This window comes from Mastigoproctus giganteus, chromosome 3 (assembly GCF_048544385.1).
Source record: "Mastigoproctus giganteus isolate SK-2022 chromosome 3, ASM4854438v1, whole genome shotgun sequence".
NCBI lineage: Eukaryota > Metazoa > Arthropoda > Arachnida > Uropygi > Thelyphonidae > Mastigoproctus > Mastigoproctus giganteus.
This window is the reverse complement of record NC_143577.1, coordinates 124117314-124142621: the sequence shown is the minus strand read 5'-3', so window position 1 is coordinate 124142621 and position 25308 is coordinate 124117314. Positions and strand designations below refer to the sequence as shown.

The 25308-nt window shown below is 38.5% G+C and overlaps 1 protein-coding gene across 1 annotated transcript in view; it reads right to left on the bottom strand.

Annotated features, from left to right (window-relative positions):
• LOC150088255 (intermembrane lipid transfer protein VPS13A-like) overlaps window positions 1-25308 on the bottom strand; it is a 3009916-nt gene that overhangs the window by 196903 nt on the left and 2787705 nt on the right. The window contains exon 74 of the mRNA XM_090370087.1: window positions 11308-11431. Coding sequence (XP_090226213.1) covers window positions 11308-11431 — 124 coding nt within the window. The remainder of the gene's footprint in view (window positions 1-11307; window positions 11432-25308) is intronic.

Sequence of the window (25308 nt, the reverse complement as noted above, 5' to 3'; positions counted from 1 at the left end):
TCTGTAGACATTGTACTCGCCAAATTCCAGTTCTGCATTCCTTATATATGTGTGACACCACGTCTCTGATATCCCAACAATATCTGCCTTTGATGTTTTGAGCAATACCTCAAATTCATCAAATTTATTTACTAAACTCCTAGCATTGGTGTACATGTAAGTATACATGCACCTATTTCTATTTTTAGCTACTCTAACACAACCCATGTGTTTACTTGTACTGCAATGACTCCCGGCAGTCTCTGAAATATCCTGCAACTTGTTTTTCAGGCTTCTGCTCATTCCAATAGAAGCAGTGCAAGAATCTCTTTCACCTCTGCCAGTGGCTACTGTTAATCTATTCGTCTTTGTCTCCCCCCAAGCTAGCAGTTTTTCGACTCACCTAATACTGCCTCGATAGCATCAGCAATTATTCTTGCACCCTTTCTATTTAAGTGTATCCCATCCTTGTAGAAGCAATCTCTCCTGTTAACAAGTACAGTCTAGGCTGAAAAAAATTCTACCCCTTGAGCCTTGCACAATCTTTCCAGGGCCGAATTGATCGACAACGCTCTCATCATATACTCCCTCCTATCGTGTCTGGGTAGAATTGCAGACACTTTCAAATTCAACCCTATTTCATGGCTTTTTTTCAACAGTGACCTGTACTTGTTAAGCAATTCTGCCGGTCTCCTACTCTTGATATCATTAGTGCCAACATGTACAACTATATCACCTTTTGTGCCCTTAAAAGATGATATCTGCTCTACGACGTACAGCAGGACCAGCTCGAACAGGACCAGACATACCCTGGTCCTGATCCAGCTATCCTTTTTACAAAGCATGTTCCCCGTTTCCCTGACAATAGAGTCACCAACAACTACTAGTTTCTTTGGACTAGCGCATTCTGCCTTGGGGGTTGCCGCTGTGTTGCGCGATGACCAAGTGCAAGCTCTGGTGTTGATGTGGGCAGCTGAGAGCTTGATGGGCCCCTCAATTTAGTTCCTTCGAGGGCATCCACCCTGTCTTTCAAGCTCTCATATAGGCCCATAAGAACGCTGAGTTGTTGCCTGATTTCGATACACTCCTTGCATCGCGCACACACAAAGCCATCCCCCATGGCAATATTATGTCCCATACCTGAATGCTCCACAAACATCATGCAAGCTGTGCATTTTAGAAGGCTGTGATTCAGAAGGCAACTGCCCCCCTCAGTTCTCCTCTGAGCCACAGCACTTCCATTAGCTTGAGCCTTTTGTTTTGCTGCTCTGGTCTGAGTCATGTTTCTCTTAATTTAAATAAAATTTCAATTTCAGTTTATAACCCTAAATTATCTCCCAACACAGTTATAACAGGATATATATTTTTTAGTGTCAAGTATTAATTATCTCCGAGTTCCCTTTATATAACTTCCGTGTCAGTTATGTATTAATTAATTATGTTACGTTTGTAATCTAAGTCGGTATATGTATTTAGTTAAAAGTACAATTTAAATGCCAACGAAGTTCAAGAAGTTTAATGGATTTTACCGATCACTGAAAATATTACAACCTATACTATACTAACGCTATCTAGGTTCGATATATGACGATCGTATGACAAAGACAAAGGCGGGAAGTTATGAACGGTAATCTGTGGACACTTAAGTATTAATTAACTTTCAAATCTCGCTGTCTCAATTCAGAATAAACTAACGATCCTTACTAGGTCTATAAGCTACTTACAAAAAATAATTTGATGTAAAAAAATATTCAATAAGCTGCTAAATATGGCTAAAAAAACTTCTCGTTCAGCGGAGTTGCGACTTGTAACACGTGTATACTCTTACTGATACTTTTATGCAATTGCAAGGCCGAGTAAAGAATAAATACACCAAATTAATCAGAAAATTACAAAATAATGCTATAGTGCTAAATTTAAATCAAAAGTTTTAGAAAAACAATAATTTCAAATCAATAAATAAGAAAAATCCACTTAGCGGCTTTGAACACATCTCGCCCTTACTAGCCTCATCAGCAGAAACTTCAATATAACATATCCCCCCTCTCCCCAAATAACCTTGTGTGTTAATGTAGATGCAAAAGATAATCATTCCGTTTGTTAGCTACCTGAGCAGGATCATCAACAGTTCAAGCATGGATATCAAGTGGACCAATCTGATTCTTCCCTTTTCTTCTACAGTTTACATAAGTAAAGAACTTTTTGTTGTTTTTCATTGCATCCTTTGCCTGCCTAACCTTCTTTGTGACGTCATTGCAGACTAGCTCATATCAACCATGGGCTTCCGTGTCACCAGTTAATTTATATGTATCCCATGCATTTTTCTCCTCTGCCACATGTCTCATTAGTTCATCTGACATCCATTTAGGCCTAAACTTTGAACAATATTTCTTAGTTGGTACGTAAAGCCTAGTAGCTTCTAAGATTAATTCTTTGAATGCTTCCCATTTAGAATTTGCTGTTGGTAACATCATCAGTTGGTCCCACTGTATTGAATTCAAAATCTGTCTCAGACAACCGTAGTCACCTTTTTGAAAAGCAAAAACCTTTCCCTTTACTCTTGATGCTAATTACTTCTTTGAATAAATCCCACATCAGCATACTGTGATCACTGCTACCTAGTGGGTCCTTCATCTGCAGATTCTTAATGCATGAAGAATCACTACTAATAATCAAATCAAGAGTGTTACTCCCTCTAGTTGCCTCCGGAACATGCTGCTGTAGAAAACAATCATCCAATAAATCCACAAAAGCCTTGCTAGTGTGCAAGTGACCAATCTACAAGTTCCAGTCAACATCTGGGAAATGAAAATCCCCCATTATAAGACAATCTGATTTACTGGCCCACTCTATTTCTCTGTATAATTACAGTAGGGCCTCGACTTATGATAACATCGGCATCCGATATTCTCAGGACTGATAAACCATCCATATGATCTTTTATTTTAAGTACTGATGATATTTGCCAGTATCAATGGATTTCCGATATAGCTGGAACAATACATGGGTGGAAATTTTCAGACACGTGGCACACGGAAGATCACTCGTATGATTGTTCTCAACCAATTAGCATATTTGTTATTGTTCAGCAATGTTATCGTTCAACATGTCGCAAGCGGAATATCACTCATACGATTGTTTCAAATATATGATGATCTGAAACTTCAAGCTCCATCAACCAGTGGCAGTGCTGTACGCTTTGAAGACTTTAAAACCATCAGGGGTTGGTTTGAGCACTTCAAAAAAAAGGGGGCAAATATCAAAAGTGTTGAAAGGCATGGGGAGGCATCCAGTGCTGATAATAAAGCAGCTGAGACCTTTAAAATTGAATTCCAAGAGTTAGTTGATCAGGAGTGTTATCTTCCCCAGCAGGTTTTTAACGTTTATGAAATCGGCCTCTTCTGAAAGCGAATGTCCAGGAACATGTACATCACTAAGGATGAAGCTAATTTATCTGGGCATAAGCCTATGAAAGATAGGCTTACTGTTCTGTTGGGTGCTAATGCCTCTTGAGATTTTAAGATGAAGCCTTTGCTTGTTTATAACTCTAATAACCCCATAGTATTTAAACAACAAAAGGTCAACAAATGCATGCTGGGAGTGTTTTGGTGCAGTAACAAGAAGGCCTGGGTTACAGAATATGTCTTCAGTGAATGGGAGCTTGAAGTTTTCTATCCTTCAGTGAAAAAAAAATAATCTTGAGAAAAATAAGCTTCCTGTGAAGGCACTGCTCCTGCTGGATAATGCACCAGGCCACGATCCCAACCTTGTTCAATCTCTTCAGATACAATATGACTTTGTCCAAGTCAAATTTTTGCCAACCAACACCACTCCTCTTCTTCAACCAAACCAGCAAGTGATTGCAATCTTCAAGAAAATGTACACCACGAAAATGTTCGCAAGTTGCTTTGCAGTGGCCTCTGGTGAAAATGTTCCCACCCTCAAAGATTTTTGGAGGTTGAAGTTCAACATGCTAGACTATGTGAGGCTGAGTGTAAGTTCTTGGAATGCTGTTTCCACCAGGTGATTAAATTCAGCCTGGAAAAAGATCTGGCCTTTAATTATTCATGATGTCGATGGATTTGAAGATGATGGTGCTTTGACAAATGATATTGTCACTCTTGGTAAATCAATGGGTCTGGAGGCTGGCAAAGAACATGTGGAGGACCTTACTAATGTGCTAAAAGCGATAGGTTTGAGCTAACAACAGAGGAGCTACAAGAGTTGGAGAAAATTACAGAGAGTGTCACTAGACTTTAGGAAGCTACAAAAAAGTCGTCAAAATCAGTCCATTTCTACAGTTTCTTTGCCAGTAGCAGCAAAAGACTGAAAAGACATGTGATGCTTCATATAGTCCCACCACTACTACTATGCCACCATTGATTTCATCAGCTCTGCACTTCAAGTCTGTTTCTTTTTTTTTTTTTTTTCATTTTAAGATGTTTTATTACTATTTGTTAAGTAATCTTTATAAAAAAACTCATTTTAATGTAAAAATGAAGTATAACATTCAAGAAATACCTATTTTATGTGCTATTGGGGAACGAATTACAGGAAATCAATGTATTATTGGTTTCAACTTACAATATTTTCAACATACAATGGGTTTTGTGGAACAAATTACCATCGGATGTTGGGGGCCCCACTGTATTCCTTGTACTCATCGGAGACATTAGGCCTGTAACAAACTTCTACCCTCATTTTTGCTTTCTCAGTGCTTATGTCACACCAAACTGACTCAACATTGCATATTCATCTATGTCAACAAGATGGACTTTAGATTTTATTTATTTCTTAACTAATAGTATAACCCCCTCCACCCTTCTTTTCCTGTCTATTCTTTCTGTACAAATTGTACTCCCCAAATTCCAATTCTGCATCCCTTATATCTGAATAGCATCACGTGTCTGATATACCAACAATATCCACCTTGGATGCCTTAGCCAGCACTTCAAATTCATCAAATTTATTTACTATACTCCTAGCACTGGTGTACATGCAAGTATACATGCCCCTGGTCTTACTCTTAGCTACTCTAACACAGCCCATGTATTTACTGGTTTCATGACCCTCAGCAGTTTCTGAAATCCACAGCAACTGGCTTTCCGGGCTGCTGCACATTCCAATAGAAGCAGTGCAAGAATCATTTCCACTTCTGCCTGTGTCTACTGTTAGTCTATTAGTCTGTGATTCCCCCTCCCAAGCTAGCAGTTTTCTGAGCCATCTAACATTGCCTCGATAGCATCAGCAAATATTCTTGAACCCCTTCTATTTAAGTGTATCCCATCTCTGTAGAAGCAATCTTTCCTGTTAAGAAGCACAGACCACACTGAGAAAAATTCTACCCCACGAGCCCTGCACAATCTCTCGAGGGCAGGATTGATTGACAAGACTCTCATCATATATATTCCCTCCTATTGTTCCTTTGCAGGATTGTAGACACTTTCAAATTTAACCATAACTCGCAACTTTTTTTCAGCATTGACCCGTACTTGCAGGTTAATGCTGAAAATATACAGGTCTTGTACACTTAATATCATTAGTGCCAACGTGTGTACAATGATATCACCTTTTGCCCCTGGTAGACATACCATGGTCCTATTCCACCTATCCTTTTTGCACAATATATACACTAGCTCCTGTGGGAATAGCGCATTTTGCCCTGAAAGTTGCCAGTGTGTTGCCTGGTGTATAAGAGATTGCTCTGACATTGAGTTGGTCAGCTGAGAACTTGATGGGCCCCCCATTTTAATTTCTTCAAGGGCATCCACCCGACTCTTCAAGTTCTCATAGACGCCCATCAAAACACTAAGTTGGCACCTAATATCTTCACATTCTCTGCACCTAGCACAAAGACATCCTCCATGGCTAGATCATGTCCTGTTCAAGAGAGATTCGCAAACATGTCGCATTTAACACATTTTTTTAGACTTTAATGCAATGGAGAATCATCCCCTATGGTTCTCCCGTGAACCACAGCACTTTCGCTACTTTGTGCAAGTTGTTTTACTGCTCTAGTCTGGGGCATGATTTCCGTTTAAATACAATTTAATTAACAATAAAAATTAAAAGGATTTATAAATTCAATTGATTAATTGCCAATACTATACTAAGCTAACAGATTCCTACTACAGTGCAGTGCTACATATTACACTATCTAGTTTTATGTTATGTCTTACACTATCAAGTTCGAGATACATGTAAAGCTATTCCATATCAATACTATGCAATAGCGGCAAGTTTCGAACAGTACAAGTTTTATCAATTTATTAGTAAGCAATAACCCACAAAATCTCTATCCGAGTTCAAAATAAACTAAATATTGTAATTAGGAATATATATAGCTACTTCTAGAAAATAAATTAATATGCCAATTTAGTTAATAAAATGGTAAAAATTTAAGAAAAACTTCTCTATTAGCTAGAGCCTAAAAAACATCACCCACACTGAGTTAATCTTGTTCCCATATTTAGAAGATCATTTACTTATGTAAACTTTATAAAGATGTAAACATCTTTACTTACGTAAACTTTAGAAGGGAGGAGATGAATCAGATTGGTCCACTTGATTTCGAGGGTTCAACTGTTGATGATCCTGCTCAGGTAGCTAGCAAACTGAAACTTTTAAGAGAGGCGGCAAGCGAGTGCATTGAACCACTGAGGCTAATTATGCGAGCATCACTAGACTCTGGGGAGATTCCCATGGATTGGAAAAGTGCAAATGTATCTCCCATACATAAGGGTGGCTCTAAAAGTGAAGTGGTAAATTATCGACCTGTCAGTCTGACTTCAGTAGTAGGGAAAATCATGGAGGCAATGATCAAGGGTGGAATTCAGGATCATTTGGATCGAATTGAAATTTTCAAGGATACTCAGCATGGTTTTGTAAAGGGAAAATCATGTTTAACAAATCTGGTTCGCTATTTCGAAAGGGTCACTCATGAGCTGGATTTAGGGAATAATTTCGACATTGTTTATTTAGATTTCATTGTTTATTTAGATTTTTGACTCAGTCCCACATGAGCGGTTGCTTTATAAGCTGGAACAGGTTGGAATCACTGGGAAAATCCTTAGATGGATAGAAGGATGGCTTCAGGGCAGGAGGCAGAGGGTTGTGATAAATGGCTATTCCTCAGATTGGGTTGAAGTAAGAAGTGGGGTTCCCCAAGGATCAGTATTAGGACCACTGTTGTTTTTAATTTTCATAAACGACATTGATGAAGGGATAGAGGGCGTGATGTCTAAATTTGCAGATGATGTTAAAATTGGTAGAGTAGTTAATGATCACTGTCAAGCTGAGCTTCTTCAGAGAGATCTAGATAGACTTCAAGAATGGTCAGAAAAATGGCAGCTGTGCTTTAACCCAACAAAGTGTAAGGTATTACATCTGGGAAACAGTAATCCCAAAATAACTTATTCACTTGGTGGAGTTCAACTAAACCCAGTACTGGAGGAAAGGGACTTGGGTGTTACGATACGGTCCGACATGAAATTCTCTGAGCATTGTAAACACGTTGCAAGGAAGGCCCATGATGTCCTATCGATGATCTATCGAACTTTTGCAAGCAGAGATAGGGACGTGATAATCCCATTATATAAGGCTTATGTTAGACCACACTTGGAATACTGTGTTCAAGTATGGAGACCGCACCTAAAGAAAGACATCAAGCTTCTTGAAAGGGTGCAAAGAAGGGTAACTCGCCTGGTGAGATCGGCAAAAGGGCGTCCTTATGAAGAAAGACTTCGAATATGTGGGTTGCAGAGTTTGGAAACTAGACACCTTAGAGGAGATTTGATTGAGGTGTTTAAGGCTCTGAGAGGCATCAGTAAAATGAATGAGGACAAAATTTTCAAGATTATAAATGATGCTAGAACTAGGGGACATAAATTCAAGTTACGGGGGGAAATGTTTAGATTGGACTGCAGGAAGTTTTATTTTAGCCAGCGAGTTATAAATTACTGGAATAAGTTGCCTTCGGTAGAGGCCGACAGTTTGGGGAAATTCAAAGGTCATCTGGATAGTACTTTCGGGTAAGGGAAGCGCATAGGATGATAGGATTAATTTCCTTTTTATTTATTTTTTATTTCATTTATTATTTTTATTTATTTATTAATTATTATTATTTATTTATTTATTTAATTTTTGTTTTTATCATTGTTTTGCTCGGATTTTTTTTTTTTTTTTTTTTTTTGGCTGGTGCAGCATAAGCCATAGGCTTTCTTGCACCATACGGCCGTTACTAATACTAATACTAACTGAATGAGTATTTTGCATCTACATTTACACATGAGGAGTTATTCAGCGAGGGAAATGCCAGAGGTGTATTCAACTCTGGCAGTAAGCTAGAGAATCTTGTAATAACTGAGAGTAAAGTGGAGGAGAAATTGTTGAAAATAAACATAAGAAAGGCACCTGAGGTGGTGAAATCTATTCAGTTATATTAAAGGAGGCAGCAAAGGAAGTAAGCAAACCCTTAGCCATAATTATGAGAGCTTCCTTGGACTCAGGGAGGTACCTACAGACTGGAGATGTGCAAATGTAACCCCAATTCACAAAGTAGAATCAAAGGGTGACACAATTAATTACAGACCTGTTAGTTTAACTTCTGTTCGGGGGAAATTAATGGAGGCACTGGTAAAAGAAGCACTGCAGGATCTTCTAGACAAGACTTCAGTTTTAGTTCAGGCACAGCATCTGTTTTGTTAAGGGAACGTCTTGCCTGACCAATTCGATTGGATACTATGATGTGGTCACAAAGGAACTGGATGCAAAGAATAATTTTGATATCATATACTTGGATCTTAGGAAGGCTTTTGATACTGCTGTACATGGAAGGCTGCTGTACAAATTGGAGCAGTGTTGCATTGGGGACAAATTGCTGCTATGGATAAAGGGATGGTTGAGTGGGAGAAGACAGAGAGTGGTAATCAAATGGATACTGCTCTTCGTAGACTAATGTTATAAGTACAGTCCCCCAGGGTTCTGTGTTGGGTCCATTTTGTTTTCTGTTTTTATTAATGATATTGATAAAGGTATATTAGGATTGTTAATGACACTAAGGACAGCAACAAGATCTAAAAAAGTTGAGCAGATGGGCTGAGAGGTGGCAACTGAAGTTTGACAGTGACAAATATAAAGTACTGCATATGGGTAGCAGTAATCCCAGAGTAACATATCAACTGTGTGATACTACACTGAGGGTGGTAAAGAACATATTACCACACATGTTGCAGTTTTGGAAAAAAAAAAAAAAAAAAGAAACAGAGAGAAACAGATTTTTTAATGAGCTAGTATTGTCAATATAATGCATATATAGCACCATCAAAAAAAGGAAAAAATTCATTTTCCTATCCTTTCTAATAATTTTGTTCAACCCTTCCTTAAATTTCTTCAAACTATCAACTTCCACGATGCTAGGTGAAAGTTTATTCCAAAAACTGAATACTCTTTGGCGAAATGCAAATATCTGCACATCTGCTATGAAGTCATTTCTCAATTTCCCAATTCTTTCCCAAAAGATGCGATCCGCATTTAGTTTACTTAGCCCTTCTAAAGACGTCATTACCCCACTGATTCCTAGTTTCCAGAGAGTGTAAATACAAAACCCCATTTTTTTCTTTTTAAGAATATTATTTTGTGGCCCCAACTAATAATTGTTGCTCATTCTTGCACCCTTTCTAATAGATCTACGTTCTCCCTAAAATGAGGTTTCCAAACCTGTATGCAGTATTCCGTATGTGATGTATCCACAACAGGATAATCACCCTCTTTTACCTTGGTAGCAAAGCTCTTGTACAACATTGGTAGAACCCAATTAGTTGTTTTAACAGCTTGTTTGCACTGCAAAGAGAATTTAATATCATACCGTACAGTTACCACCAGATCTTTTCATACTCCACTAGTTTGAGTTTGGTACCGCACAAATGGTATGTTATCCTGGGGTTACTGTTCCTCAAATGCCATATTTTGCATTTAAAAACTATAAAATGTCATTTTTTTATAGTTTTATTATTATTATTATGATTAGCCATATGGTGCAAGGAAGCCTGAGGCTTATGCTGCACCAAAAAAAAAAAAAAAATTAGAAAGGAATCTCCAAGAAAGAGAATAATGATGATATCCAGCTCAGGACCCTGGGTTTACCAAGCCCATACTCAACAGACTATGAGTCCCTTTTATCATGTGATAGGGAGAGCATTTGCTCCCCCTGCTCCCTCCCTGTTATGCCACTGCCTTATCTATAGTAGTAACTTCCCCAATGCCCATATTGCTCCAATTATGTTTTACAACAATTGTGTATGTTGTTATAAGTCAGAGGCCAGTTAATAATATTTTTTCAAAATTATTACTAAAAATGATGAATTGTCTATAATGAAATTTAAAAAAAAAAATTAAAAGTAACAATGAACCTAAGTTGTTCTTATCTACATCTGTCCACTTTTTATGCATTATTAAAGACATAAAATGAGTTTCTTACTAAGCTTTTGTCATAACTGGAGAAAAGAGTTTTGGTTTATTTGTGATCCTTGTGATCCTTAACTTTTGGAAATTGTAATTACACACACATGTACTTTGCAAAATATTTCATATATAAAGCAATAAATAAAATAATTAAACTGATATCTTAATTATTTAAGTAAGTAAACAAATGGTATCCAATATAACTTTTTGTATTCACAATTAGGAGCATACATACATGCAGTTTTAAAACTACTCAGTCAATTTTTGGAAAAAATTTTAAGTGGCACTGATCAGCTAGGTTACTGTGAATCTTCCTTATTGATTCCTTTTACGAACATACCTTAAATTTGTTTTTGTGTTTTTTTTTTTTTTTAGTTTTTTTTTTATAGACAATTAGTAACCAACTTACAACTTTTTTTTCCCCTCCTATTTTCTTTGAAATATTGATTTGCTTTTGATGGTAGACAACACAGTTCCAACATAATATGTAGCACATTGCAAGAAAAGGTTAGCCATCAGTAGTCCTCAGTGTACACAAGAATTCAGTATACTGATCAGAGGCAAGACTGGAAATATATGCATAGCTTGGTGTGTTTCATTGTAGCAAAAAATTCACTGAGTACACTGAAAAATGGGTATTAATTTTTAAAATGCAATCTGTTAACTGAATGTTTGTAAAATGAGGAGTTAATATATTTGATAAATCTGACCCACCTAGAGGACAGTTCTTTAAAAGCCAAGATTAAGGCATAATAAAAAAATTCGCATTTTCTTCCAGTCTTTTTATAAATAAGACCTCCCTATTTATACTACTATAAACATGATGGCATTCTATCATTAAATTTTATTGTAATTGGTTTCACAAACCTGTAATTGGTTTCACAATAACCCCTGAGAGCCCTAATACTACTCCAAGTATAAATCCTTTGGCTGCAACACTTAGAGTGTCTGGTAAAGAAGAAGGATGTTGTTGCAGTCTCTGTCGTCGCTTCTGTAAATGAAGAAAACAATAATGTAAAAAAAAAAAAAAAAATTAAAAATAATATTATATTCATTTTTTATAAATTGCACCCTACAAAGCCAATGCTAAAATTAATTTAGCATAGGCTTTTTTATGGCAAAGCAAGAGGAATTTTTTGTGATATACCTCCAGTTCAAAGATGGTATTTCAGTTATTACTTACATTACAACTGTTTCTTACTGAATGTAAGAAATAATTGTAATTTTCCACACAAAGTTATCTATAAAAATTTTTTTTTTTATATATGACCAAACTTGTCATAAGGCAAGTTTGGAGTAAATATTTACTATAGCAAGGTATGGATAAACACTGTTTCTAACACCATCATATCAAAGAAAATGTTGACTCTGATTATAAATTTGTTATAATCAAAGTCAACATTTAATGCATCTGATGCACAGGAGTGAGCTCTGGAATTGAGTTTAGCAGCTGAGAGCTTGATGGGTCCCTCATATTAATTTCTTCAAGGGCATCTACCCTACACCTCAACCTCTTCTAGACACCCATTAGAACTTTGAGTTCCCGCCTAATTTCTTTACACTCTCTCTCTCTGCACCTAGAACACACAGACATCCACCTACTACTACTACTACTACTACCTTTGCTAGATCATGTCCTGTTCCAGAAGCTCTGCCAACATTTCACATTTTGCACATTTTTTTTATACTGTGATGCATTGGAGAATTTTTGGTTCTTCCCCAAGCCACAGCATTCCCACTACTTTGTACCTGTTGCTTTGCTGCTCTAGTCTGGGTCATGATTCTGTTTAAGTAACAATTTAATTAGCAACGAAATTTAATAAGATTAATAAATTTTATTGATTAATTAATAATACTATACTAAGCTAACAGATTCCTAATACAGTCCTATGTATTACGCTATCTAGTTTTATGTTATAATTTAAGCTATCAAGTTTGGGATATATGCTATTCCTTATTGATCTAATATACTGTAACAATGGCAACAAGTTATGAACAGAGGTTCTACAGATGCTAAGAATTAACTTTCAAATTCACTATCTAAATTCAAAATAAACTAAGGAGCATAATTAGGACTATAAGTATTTCTAGAAAATAAATTATAAAGATAGCAGTGAAATATCACCATATATTTTAGCATTAGCATTAGCATTAGCAGAGGCATATGATGCAAGAAAGCAAGCTTATTCAGCATCAGCCAAAAAAAAAAAAAAAAATCCACTCCCATTTCACCCCTCCGTTCGTTCGAAATACCTGTCCAGTTGAGCTTTAAATTTGTTTAGGCTATCAACTTCAACAACAAGTGATGGAAGTCGGTTCCACCAACCAACCACCCGCTGGCCAAAGGCAAATTTCCGCACATCTATCCGACATCCGTCCTTCCTCAATTTGAATTTATGCCCTCTGAGGTGATTATTCTGAGAAAGATGAAGAATCCCATTGGCATTGAGCATGCTCAAACCATTCAAAGCCTTATACACCTCTATCAGATCACCTCGCCGGTGCCTAGTCTCCAGACTCTGTAATTTGCAAAACTTAAGCCTTTCTTCGTAAGAGCAACCCTTTGTTCCATTTACTAATCTTGTTGCCCTTCTCTGTACCCGTTCCAGCAGCTCTACATCCTTCTTGAAATGAGGCCTCCAGACCTGTATACAGTACTCAAGATGTGGCCTTACCATTGCCTTATACAAGGGAATAATCACCTCCTTATCCCTGCTAGAAAAATTCCTGTATATCATTGACAAGACACCATGAGCTACTCTTGCAGCTCGTCTGCACTGCTCAGAGAACTTCATATCTGCCTGCACAATTACCCCCAGGTCCTTTTCATTCTCCACCACTGTCAGTGTAGTACCGCAGAGTTGATACGTTGCTCTGGGGTTACTGTTTCCCATATGCAGCACTTTACATTTGTCGATGTTAAACCTCATTTGCCATCTCTCAGCCCATCTGTCATTTATCCATAATGAAAAAAAAACCATGAAAGTAGTACAAATGCCATCGATTTGAGATGCCAGTTGGATATAGTAGTAGTATATAGTAGTAGTCCCAATATGAGATACAATTAAATCGATGGCATCTGTACTACTTTCATGGTTTTTTTTCATTATGGATAAATATATGGTGATATTTCACTGCTATTTTTGTAGTATATTACTAAGCTGTAACTTATTACACCTTGTTGTGTTTATTTTATTAGAAAATAAATTAATATGACAACGAAGTCAATAACCATTATATATTTATCAAAAACTTAAAAACTTGCCAGAGCTACAATATCTTGTCCAACACATGAATAACCTAGGCAGGCTCGGGCAGTCAAATGAGTTGTAACGCATGGATAGTTGGACTAGCATTAGCATTAGTAGAGGCATTTGATGCAAGAAAGCAAGCTTATGCAGCATCAGCCAAAAAAAAAAAAAAAAAGTAAAATAAATAAATAAAAAATAACCACTTCACCCCTCTGTTCGTTCGAAATACCTGTCCAGCTGAGCTTTAAACTTATTTAGGCTATCAACTCCCACGACAAGGGATGGAAGTCTGTTCCACTTACCAACCACCCGCTGGCTAAAGGCAAATTTCCCCACATCTATCCTACATCTGTCTTTATTCAATTTGAATTTATGCCCTCTCAGGTGATTATTCTGAGCGAGAGGAAGAATCCCATCAGCATTGAGCATGCTCAAACCATTCAAGGCTTTGTACACCTCTATCAGATCACCTCGCTGGTGCCTAGTCTCCAGACACTGTAATTCACAAAACTTAAGCCTTTCTTCGTAAGAGCACCCCTTTGTTCCATTCACTAATCTTGTTGCCCTTCTCTGTACTCGTTCCAGCAGCTCTACATGCTTCTTGAAATGAGGCCTCCAGGCCTGTATACAGTACTCTAGGTGTGGCCTGACCATTGCCTTATACAAGGGAATAATCACCTCCTTATCCCTGCTAGAAAAATTCCTATATATCATGAGCTACTCTTGCAGCCAATCTGCACTGCTCAGAGAACTTCATATCTGCCTGCACAACCACCCCCAGGTCCCTTTCATTCTCTACCACTGTCAGTGTAGTACCACAGAGTTGATATTGCTCTGGGGTTGCTGTTTCCCATATGTAGTACTTTACATTTGTCAATGTTAAACTTCATTTGCCACCTCTCAGCCCATCTGCTCAACCTTTCCAGATCCTGTTGCAGCAGCACAGTGTCAGTAGTGTCCTTGTAACCCTGCCAACCTTCGTATCATCTGCAAACCTGGACATTAAGCTTAATATACCATCATCAATATCATTTATAAATACAGAGAACAACAATAAAGGACCCAAGACTGAACATTGAGGGACTCCACTAATAACATTAGTCCATGATGAGCAGTGTCCATTGTTTACCACTCTCTGTCTTCTCCCCCTCAACCACCCCTTTATCCATAGTAGCAATTTGCCTCCAATGCCACACTGCTCCAATTTGTGCAGCAGTCTTCCATGTGCAACAGTATCAAAAGCCTTTCTAAGATCCAAGTATATAATATCAAAGTTATTCCCTGCATCCAGTTCTTTTGTGACTGCATCATAGTATCCAATCAAATTGGTCAGGCAAGACTTCCCCTTAACAAAACGATGCTGTGTCCGAACTATAACTGAAGTCTTGTCTAGATGATCCTGCAGTGCTTCTTTAACCAGTGCCTCCATTAATTTTCCGGGAACAGAAGTTAAACTCACAAGTCTATAATTACTTGTGTCAGCCTTTGATCCTCCCTTGTGAACTGGGATCACATTTGCACATCTCTCCAGACCATGGGTACCTCCCCTGAGTCCAAGGAAGCTCTCATAATTATGGCTAAGGGTTTGCTTACTTCCTTTGCTACCTCCTTTATTATAACTGGATAGATCCCATCCATCCCAGGTGCCTTTCTTGTGTTTATCTTCAACAATTTCTCCTCCACATTACTCTCAGTTATTACAAGATTCTCTAGCTTACTGCCACAGTAGAATACACCTCTGGCATTCCCCTCGCTGAATAACTCCTCATGTGTGAATGTCGATGCAAAATATTCATTTAGTTTGTTAGGTACCTGAGCAGGGTCATCAACAGTTGACCCATCGATATCAAGTGCACCAATCTGATTCATCCCCTTCCTTCTAGAGTTTACATAAGTAAAGAACTCTTTGCTGTTTTTCTTCGCATCCCATGCCAAGGATCTCTCGTAATCTGCCTTTGCCTGCCTAACCTCCTTTGTAACTTGGTTACAGATCAACTTGTATCTATCATAGGCTTCTGTGTCACATGTTAATTTGTATGTATCCCATGCATTTTTCTTCTCTGCCATATGCCTCATTAGTTCATCTGACATCCATTTAGGCCTAAACCTTGAACAATATTTCTTAGTTGGTATGTAAAGCCTAGTAGCTTGCAAGATAAGTTCTTTGAATGCTTCCCATTTTGAATTTGCTGTTGGTAACATCATCAGTTGATCCCACTGTATAGAATTTAAATACTCTCTCAGTCCATCATAGCCGCATTTATGAAAGCAATACCCCTTCCCTTTACCCCTAATGGTAGTTACCTCTTTGAGTAACTCCCACTTCACAAAAAAAATTGATCACTGCCACCTAGTGGTTCTTTTATCTGCAGATTCTTAATGCATGATTCTTAATAAATTATTAATGCTACTGTTGATTTGATTATCACTACTGATAATCAAATCAAGAGTATTACTCCCTTTAGTTGCCTCCCGAACATGCTGATGTAGAAAACAATCATCCAATAAATCCACAAAAGCCTTGCTAGTGTGTGAGTGACCAGCCCCCAAATTCCAGTCAATATCTGGGAAATTAAAATCCCCCATTATAAGACTCTCTGATTTACTGGCCCACTCTATTTCTCTGTACAGTTTCTTATTATACTCATCAGAGTCATTAGGCCTATAGCACACTCCTACTATCAATTTTGATCTCCCAATGCTTATGTCACACCAAACTGACTCGACACTGCACTGTCCAGCGATGTCGACTGGCTTCATTTCCTTGGATTTTATGTGTTTCTTAACTAATAACATAACCCCTCCTCCCTTCCTATCCTGTCTATCCTTTCTGTTGACATTGTACTCCCCAAATTCCAGTTCTGCATTCCTTATATCTGTGTGACACCACGTCTCTGAAATCCCAACAATATCTGCCTTTGATGTTTTGAGCAATACCTCAAATTCATCAAATTTATTTACTAAACTCCTAGCATTGGTGTACACGCAAGTATACATGCACCTGCTCTTCCTCTTAGCCGCCCTAACACAACCCATGTGTTTACTTGTACCCCCATGATTCCCAGCAGTCTCTGAAATATCCTGCATCTTACTTTCCAGGCTGCTGCTCATTCCAATAGAAGCAGTGCAAGAATCACTTTCTCCTCTGCCAGTGGCTACTGTTAATCTATTAGTCCTTGTATCTTCCCAATCTAGCAGTGTTCCGACCCACCTAACACTGCCTCGATAGCATCAGCAAACATTCTTGCACCCTTTCTATTTAAGTGTATCCCATCCTTGTAGAAGGAGTCTCTCCTGTTAACAAGTACAGACCAGGCTGAAAAAAATTCTATGGGGAACACAATAGGCACATTTCAGATATGAAAGAAGGAAATGGAAAAATACTAATACCAAAGAAGGCAGGAGTAGGTATGCAGAGAGATTAACAACAGGCTTAGATGGGTAACAGATAAAGCAAAGAAAGCATGATGGGATGGGATTTGCAAGAAATTAGCAGTATTAGAATGGCTAGGAAAAAATATGATTTAATCTATGAGAGAGTAAGGAATGTGAGTATGGAGAAAAGGTAGAGGGCAGGATGTTATAGCGATAAGGAATGGAAAAGCACTAAGAAAACCACAGGAGATAAAAGGGACATAGAAATATATATATGTAGTAGGGACTGACTGCTTTGCGACTGGTTCACTGTACAATCAAATCACTTCATGATGGCTCTCCATAATAAAATACCGTTCACTATACAATATGTAGTAAGTGCTGGTCATTGTGATTATATTTGCGAATTGAATTTTAATTCTATTAAACAGCGGTCTAATAAGTGAAAATAGGAGACATATTATCCACAGGCTATAAAATAAAAGATATAAAGCACAAATTTATACTTTATTACCTTACTAATTCATCATCATCAGTAATTCAGTCTTGTGACTGGTCAGTTACTCTGATGAGCTGTCTCCACCTTTGTTTCTCCTGTGCTGTTTGTTTTAGTATCTTAAAATTTTCGAGGCCCTGCTTCAGCTAGCAACGTCCTGATGAAGGTATTTTTTGGTCTTTCCAATAGGTCCTTGGGTTGTCTGGTCCTTGAGGTTGTCACAGACATTCTCTCAGTTATGGCAAACAAGCTGTACTTGCTACCTGTGATGGAACTGATATTCGGGTAACACTCAAACTTTAGAAGGTCATGTGGACCCAATTTCGGCTAAGACCAGACTGTCTGTGACAGCCAAATCCTCTGCTTGCACCTTCACGATGGTGGGACTGTTAGTAATCCTGGGTATAACCTCCATGCACAAGTACATGGTGGGTGACCATCCAGGTGTGAACCAAAGTAAGCAGGGGTCGAGGTGTAGCGCCCACACCACATGGAGGAACGCCATCCCTCTATGTTACCAGGCAGTACTAGGTGGTAGATGACTCTCATCAACCGGTGCAATACCACCACTTTGCTTATTGGAGGCTTGAAGTGGTGGAACCCATGTTCAGTCTCTAGAGCTAAATTCCGGTCAACCCTTCCCCATCTCTTCCATCAGGCAGTATGATTGATGAATTTTGAGGTTATGATGAACATCGTGGTGAGATCCAATATTCCTTACATTTCGAGGGTACAGCTCTAAAACGGTTTCGCAGGCCGGCCGCTAGTTAGTACACCGGACCGAACCGGTGCACTAACCAGTGGTAACTCTCTAGGAGGCTTCCGGATCAGATAGTGTATAATCTTGCTGTCTCTACTCTGCCAGATAGTGACTGGAGGGAGTCCGAGTAGTGTGTATGCGGGGAGCATTGTTGAGGCCACGTTATGTCAAGGATCTGGGTATATTCTTACCATGTGTATGCCATATCCAAAAATTTCATTACTTCATACAGCATGTCCCCCCCCACTTTTTCTTACTATTGAATACACCATGAATTGTCAAACTAATAGAGCAAGCTTATCTGCGAAAAGATTTAAACCTCCCAAGCACTTCTTAATTCATTTCACAAATATACGTGGTCTCAATTCTAAACTCAACGATGTCCATTTCCACATGCAGTCTGCCAAACCCCATGCACTTTTTCTGAAAGAATCTCAGTTATCGGTTGATTCAGTTATAGCTCAGACACAGCATGGTTTTGTTAAGGGCAGGTCTTGTCTGACCAATTTGATTGGACATTATGATGTAGTCACAAAAGAACTGGATGCAAGAAATAACTTTGATAAAATATATTTGGATCTTAGAAAGGCTTTTGATACTGTTGCGCATGGAAGATTGCTGCGCAAATTGGAGCAGTGTGGCATTGGAGGCAAATTGCTGCTATGGATAAAGGGATGATTGAGTGGCAGAAGACAGAGAGTGGTAATCAATGGACACTGCTCAACGTGGACTAATGTTATTAGTGGAGTTCCTCAGGGTTCAGTGTTGGATCCATTGTTGTTTTCTGTATTTATAAATGATACTGATGATGGTATATCAAGTTTAATGTCCAAGTTTGCAGACGATACAAAGGTTGGCAGGGTTGATAAGGACACTACTGATGCTATGCTTATGCTGCTGCAACAGGATCTGGAAAGGTTGAGGAGATGGGCTGAGAGGTGGCAAATGAAGTTTAACATTGACAAATGTAAAGTACTACATATGGGAAACAGTAACCCCGGTATCAACTCTGTGGTACTACGCTGACAGTGGTAGAGAATGAAAAGGACCTGGGGGTAATTGTGCAGGCAGATATGAAGTTCTCTGAGCAGTGCAGACGATCGGCAAGAGGAGCTCATGGTGTCTTGTCAATGAGTATAACCTCCATTTCAGGAATTTTTCTAGCAGGGATAGGGATGTGATTATTCCCTTGTATAAGGCATTGTTCAGGCCACACCTTGAGTACTGTATACAGGTCTGGAGGCCTCATTTCAAGAAGGATGTAGAGCTGCTGGAACAAGTACAGAGAAGGGCAACAAGATTAGTGAAAGGAACAAGGGGCTGCTCTTATGAAGAAAGGCTTAAGTTTTGCAAATTACAGAGTCTGGAGACTAGGCATCGGCGAGGTGATCTGATAGAGGTGTATAAGGCTTTGAATGGCTTGAACATGCTCAATGTCGATGGGATTCATCCTCTTGCTCAGAATAATCACCTGAGAGGGCATAAATTCAAATTGAGGAAGGACGGATGTTGGATAGATGTGCGGAAATTTGCCTTTAGCCAGCGGGCAGTTGGTTTGTGAATAGACTTCCATCACTTGTTGTTGAAGTTGATAGCCTAAACAAATTTAAGGCTCAGCTGGACAGGTATTTCGAACGAACGGAGGGGTGAAATGGGAGTAGTGGTTGTTTTTTTTTTTTTTTTTTTTTTTTTTGGCTGATGCTAAATAAGCTTGCTTTCTTGCATCATATGCCTCTACTAATGCTAATGCTAATGATTCAACTACTGCTCATCTCAGATGCCCAAATTATTTGCTGTATGATTCCTTTCGCCTCAAAGGTGGTGCTTGTGCATATGTCCATTCTGATATTCCCTGTTAGAGACTTGGCAATTTGGAATCTCCTCTCTTTGATCAAATTCATCTGTTGTCTCTACCGTTCTCCCAACTCCACTAATCACTTGGAGCTCTTTGACTTTGCAACTTGACTTTCTCCAGTCCAACTTTCCTAACAATGAGGTAATTTTCCTTGGTGATTTTAATGTTCACAACTCCAACTGGCTTCTGTTTTCTAGTCACACCGACCCAGCTGGTCGAGATGCTGAGGCTTTTGCAATTACTAATGATCTTCCACAGATTGTTCATTTACCTACAAGAATACCAGACAATCCTAATCGTACAGCCAATACGCTTGATCTTTTTCTCACAAACAACCCTTCTAAGTACACGGTCGAAGTGAGAGGTCCTTTAGGCACTTCAGATCATGACTTGGTGATTGTCTCTTCTCCGATGGAACCTTTATCTCATGGCTATTCCCAACCTTGTGTTATTTGGCATTACAAGAATGCAAAATGGGATGACCTGCGAGACTTCTTTTCTTCTTTTCCTTGGTCGGATTACTGTTTCAAAAGTTCTGATGTCAACATTTGCTCAGATCGTATCAGTGAAATTATTCTTGCAGGAATGGAATCCTTTATCCCATACTCCACTTTAAAATCTCGTCCTTTATCTAAACCTTGGTTTTCCAATAAATGTGCTAAGGCTGTTCAAGAGAAGAATGTTAATGACCTTCTTCCATTGGAAGTTGATAGCCTAAATAAGTTTAAGGCTCAGCTGGACAGGTATTTCGAACGAACAGAGGGGTGAAGTGGAAGTAGTTATTTTTTATTTATTTATTTATTTTTTTGGCTGATGCTGCATAAGCTTGCTTTCTTGCATCAAATGCCTCTACTAATGCTAATGCTAATATCGTAATTGGCTTGTTTCTAATTCTTCAGTTTCATTTTCTGCCTACACCAAAGCTCGCAACAATTGGAAAGCAGTTATTAACCAGTCCAAACTAGAGTTTGAACAGGATATGAGTGGAAACTCGCTTTTTGCCCTAATGGTAGCCGAGTATTCTGGTCTCTTGCCAAAGCTATTGGCTGCAACTTTTGCCCATCTCTGCTGCCACCTCTGTCCAAACCAGATGGTTCTGTTGTCACTTCAGCCAAGGATAAAGCTGACCTGCTAGCATCCCATTTTTCTTTCAACTCATGCATTAATGATCTTGTTAAAACACCTCCCACTATTCCCAACACGCTCCATCCCGTCAAAAGGATGTTAGAAGGATTTTGATGAATCTTGATGCTAAGAAATCTCCAGGTCCCGATGGTATTTCTCCACTTGTTCTCAAAATCTGTGCACCTGAACTTACTCCTATTCTTTGCCTCCTTTTTTTACTTTCTTATTCCAAATGTGTTTTTCCTTCTGCTTGGAAATTTTCTCATATCCAGGCAGTTCCTAAAAAGGGTGACAAATCCCTCACATCCAATTATCGTCCCATTGAAATTACTTCTACTCTTTCTAAAGTAATGGAGAAATCAATTAACCGCCAACTCTTAAACTACCTAGAAACCTTCCGATTTATGGACTAATTCAATGGAAAGGTTCAGTGAAACACAAGTAGTTGCTCTTGACATCTCAAAGGCTTTCAATCGTGTTTGTCATAAAGGTCTTCTAAACAAGCTTCCATCTTATGGTTTGCCAACTGTTTTTGTAATTGGTTATCCAGTTATCGCTCACTGAGGGTGATGGTAGATGGCTCTCTGTCTTTTAACTTCTCCACTAATGCCGGTGTCTCCCAAGGTTCAGTTCTTTCCCCCACTCTTTTCCTCTTGTATATTAATGACCTTCTTCCATTGACTGGAAATCCTATCCATAGTTTTGCCGATGATAGCACATTGCATTCCACTTTCCATTTTGAGAAACCTTGTCCTGCTCAATCAGCTTCAACTTCTCGAAAATCTGCTACCAATTCCTTAAATGCCGATCTTCAGGTAATTCTCCAGTGGGACAAAGACAACTTAGTTGATTTCAACCCGTCTAAACCTCAGTCTTGTCTTATATCTCGCAAAAAGGATTCTTCTGCTCCTATGCTTATCTTTAGTGACACTCCAATTTCTAGGCAAAATGATATATCTCTTTTGGGGATTACCCTGACTTCTAATCTCTCTCTTGGCACAAGCACATTACAAATATTGCTTCCTCTGCATCTAAAAAACTTGGTTTTCTCTTTCGCTCTTGGCGTTACTTTTCTTCCAAACAGCTGCTCACTCTATATAAATCGCAAATCCGCCCTGCCATGGAATATTGTTCCCACATCTGGGGTGGTGCCCCCAAAACCTCTCTCAGGCTTCTTGATTCCGTTCAGAAGAGGGCAGTTAGGTTAATTAATGACTCATCTTTTACAGAGTCTCTGCACTCGCTGTCTCATAGACGTACTGGTTCTGCTGCATGCCTCTTCTACAGATAGTTCCATGGGCACTGTTCTTCTGAATTAGCTTCTATAATTCCTGCTATCTCTTTCAAAACAGTCCGAACACATGCCGCCACCAGCCAACATCCATTTACTGTCCAACTTCAAACTCACAGAACCAACTTTCATCTTCCTTGTTTATTCATTCAACTGCCGTTTTCTGGAACAACCTTCCTCCATACGTATTTGCTGAAAATTACAGTCTACAGAAGTTCAAGTCCAATGTTAACAAATATCTTCTTTCATCTTCTCAACCTCCAACCCAAGCACGGTACTAAGTACTATAGGTTCTAACACCTCTCGTGTTTGGGGTTTACATAAAAAAAAAAAAAAAGGGCATTTTCTCTCCACAGCCTCCTTCATCCAGAAGCAAACTGCTATGTCAAAACACATGGCCCACCCATTTGAGTCTAGTTGATCTTATTCTATCTAGAATTTGCCTTTCTTCTTGGCCACGTCTTAATTATTCCACATTTGACACTTTTTCGGTCCATTTAATTTTATCTATCCTGCGCCAGCATAACATCTCGAAGGCCACTCAAGTCTTTTTTTGTCTCTCTTTGTAAGAATCCATGTCTCTGCTGCATATAATGCCACTGGGCAGATACATGTCATTATTATCATTATTATCTTCTTCCTAATTTCCTGTGACATCTTCTTCTGTGTGATCAAAGACAGTTTATTCTTGAAAGATTGTTTTGCCATTGCAACTCTGGATTGAATCTCAGTTTGACATGAAATGTCCTGTGCAAATAACTGTCCCAGATATCTAAACTGATCTACCTGTTCTATTCTTAATCCATTGATCTCAATTCGGAAGGGAATAGACCTTTTACCAATCATCATTGTTTCTGTTTTCATCATGTTTATCTCAAATCAGTGATATAGCAATGGCTTAATTTTTACCTTCTCATGTTTATCTTCATTTCATATTTCAGCACTTTCTTATTTAGTCTTCTGATAATTTTTTGCAGCATAGCAGAGCAACCTGCTAGTATGGCCTGATCGTCTGCAAACTTAATAGCCTGTACATACTTTTCACCTATTTTAACCCCCCCCCCACTTCTTATTCCTAAGTGCCTCTTTATTATCACTTTGGCAATTGAACAGTCCAGGTGAAAGTAAGCATCATTGTCTTACTCCCTTTTTAATTTGGGCTTTTTCTGTCAGTTCTCCCCTTACTCTTATCACCACATTTTGTCTTCTATATAAGTCATAGATCAGTCCGATTATCTTCTTCTTCTTGCATCCAATTTTCTCAAGCAATGGGAACAGTTCTCTCCAGATTAGTCTAACAAATGCTTTCTCGTAATTCACAAAACACACATAGAGAGGTTTCTTCCCATGTTATACATATTCTCTCTCAACACTCTCAATGTTCCAATAGTATCTCTTGTCACTCTGCCTCTGTGAAAACTACACTGTGAGTCATCCAGAAATTGTTTAATATAACTCTCCATATGGACTGATAATTTTCAGCAGAATCTTGGATGCATGGGTAATAAGACTTGTAGTTCTGTAGTCTTGGCATACTGTTAGCGTCTTCTTGGGTATGGGGATTATGACTGATGTTCAGAATTCCTCCGGCCAATGTTCATCCCTGTATATCTTCTTTATCAGTTCAAATAAGGCTCTCTTTAGATTTTCTCTACTGTATTTTAAAAGCTCTGCAGGTATGTTGTCAATTCCCGGTGCTTTGTTATTGCTAAGAGACTTTAAGGCTGGGTTGAATTCATCTTTAGATATTTCCTCCTCCATGTTTTCTTGTTCTTATAGTGCTATATTCCTCCATGTGTACATGCTTGAATCTTCATTCATAAAGTTCTTCAACATATCTCCTCCATCTTTCCTTTTGTTCTTCGAAATTCAGTACTGTCATTCCTGTTTCAGCCCGCGTTGCTCTCGTTCGAATTCTGCTACTCTTTCTCGTTAACTCTCTGATTTTTCTTGAAGTTCTCTGCACACCACTGTTATTTTTTTTTCTTTCCTACATTCCCTATTAATTTCATTCTTCAATCTACAATACTTACTTGGATCATTATAATTTTTTTGACCTTTCAGTCTCTTCCTTCCATCCATTTTCTGCAGTAAAATATCTGTGATCCAAGGCTTCCCCCTAATTTTTTCACTCTTCCCTAGAGCCTCCAATGCAGCTTTACAAGTCATCTTCTTGATTAAAGCTAATATAGTTCTAGATCATTCGTAGTAGCTCAGTAGCGATAACATTGGTCAGATCTTGAAACACATTTTTTGCACTCTACTCTCTAAATTTCTCAATGATCCATCTCATGAATGATTTCCTTTTATTCAGGCATTTCAATTTTAGTTCCACATTCATCTTCATGAGTGAGTGGTCTGAATCACAGTCTGCTCCTGGGTAGGACATTACTTTCTTCACTTGGTTATAGTATCTCTGTTTAACTAAGATTAATCAATTTGGTACCTTCGTGAGTCGCCAGAGTTCTTTCATGTATATCTTCTGCAGAGTGGTGCCACGTATTTTCTACATGGTAGCAAATATGTGGCACCATTTGCTACCATTAGCCTCTCTTGTGTACAAAACTCCACTAAGCACAGACCTGTTATGTTTCTTGTTCTTCTTACCTTACCAATTAACAAAATTAAATGATACATGAAAATTGGAAGAATATTTTCTATAGGTTAGCAAAGTAAAAATAAATGTACACTTACATACATATCTTAATTAATATT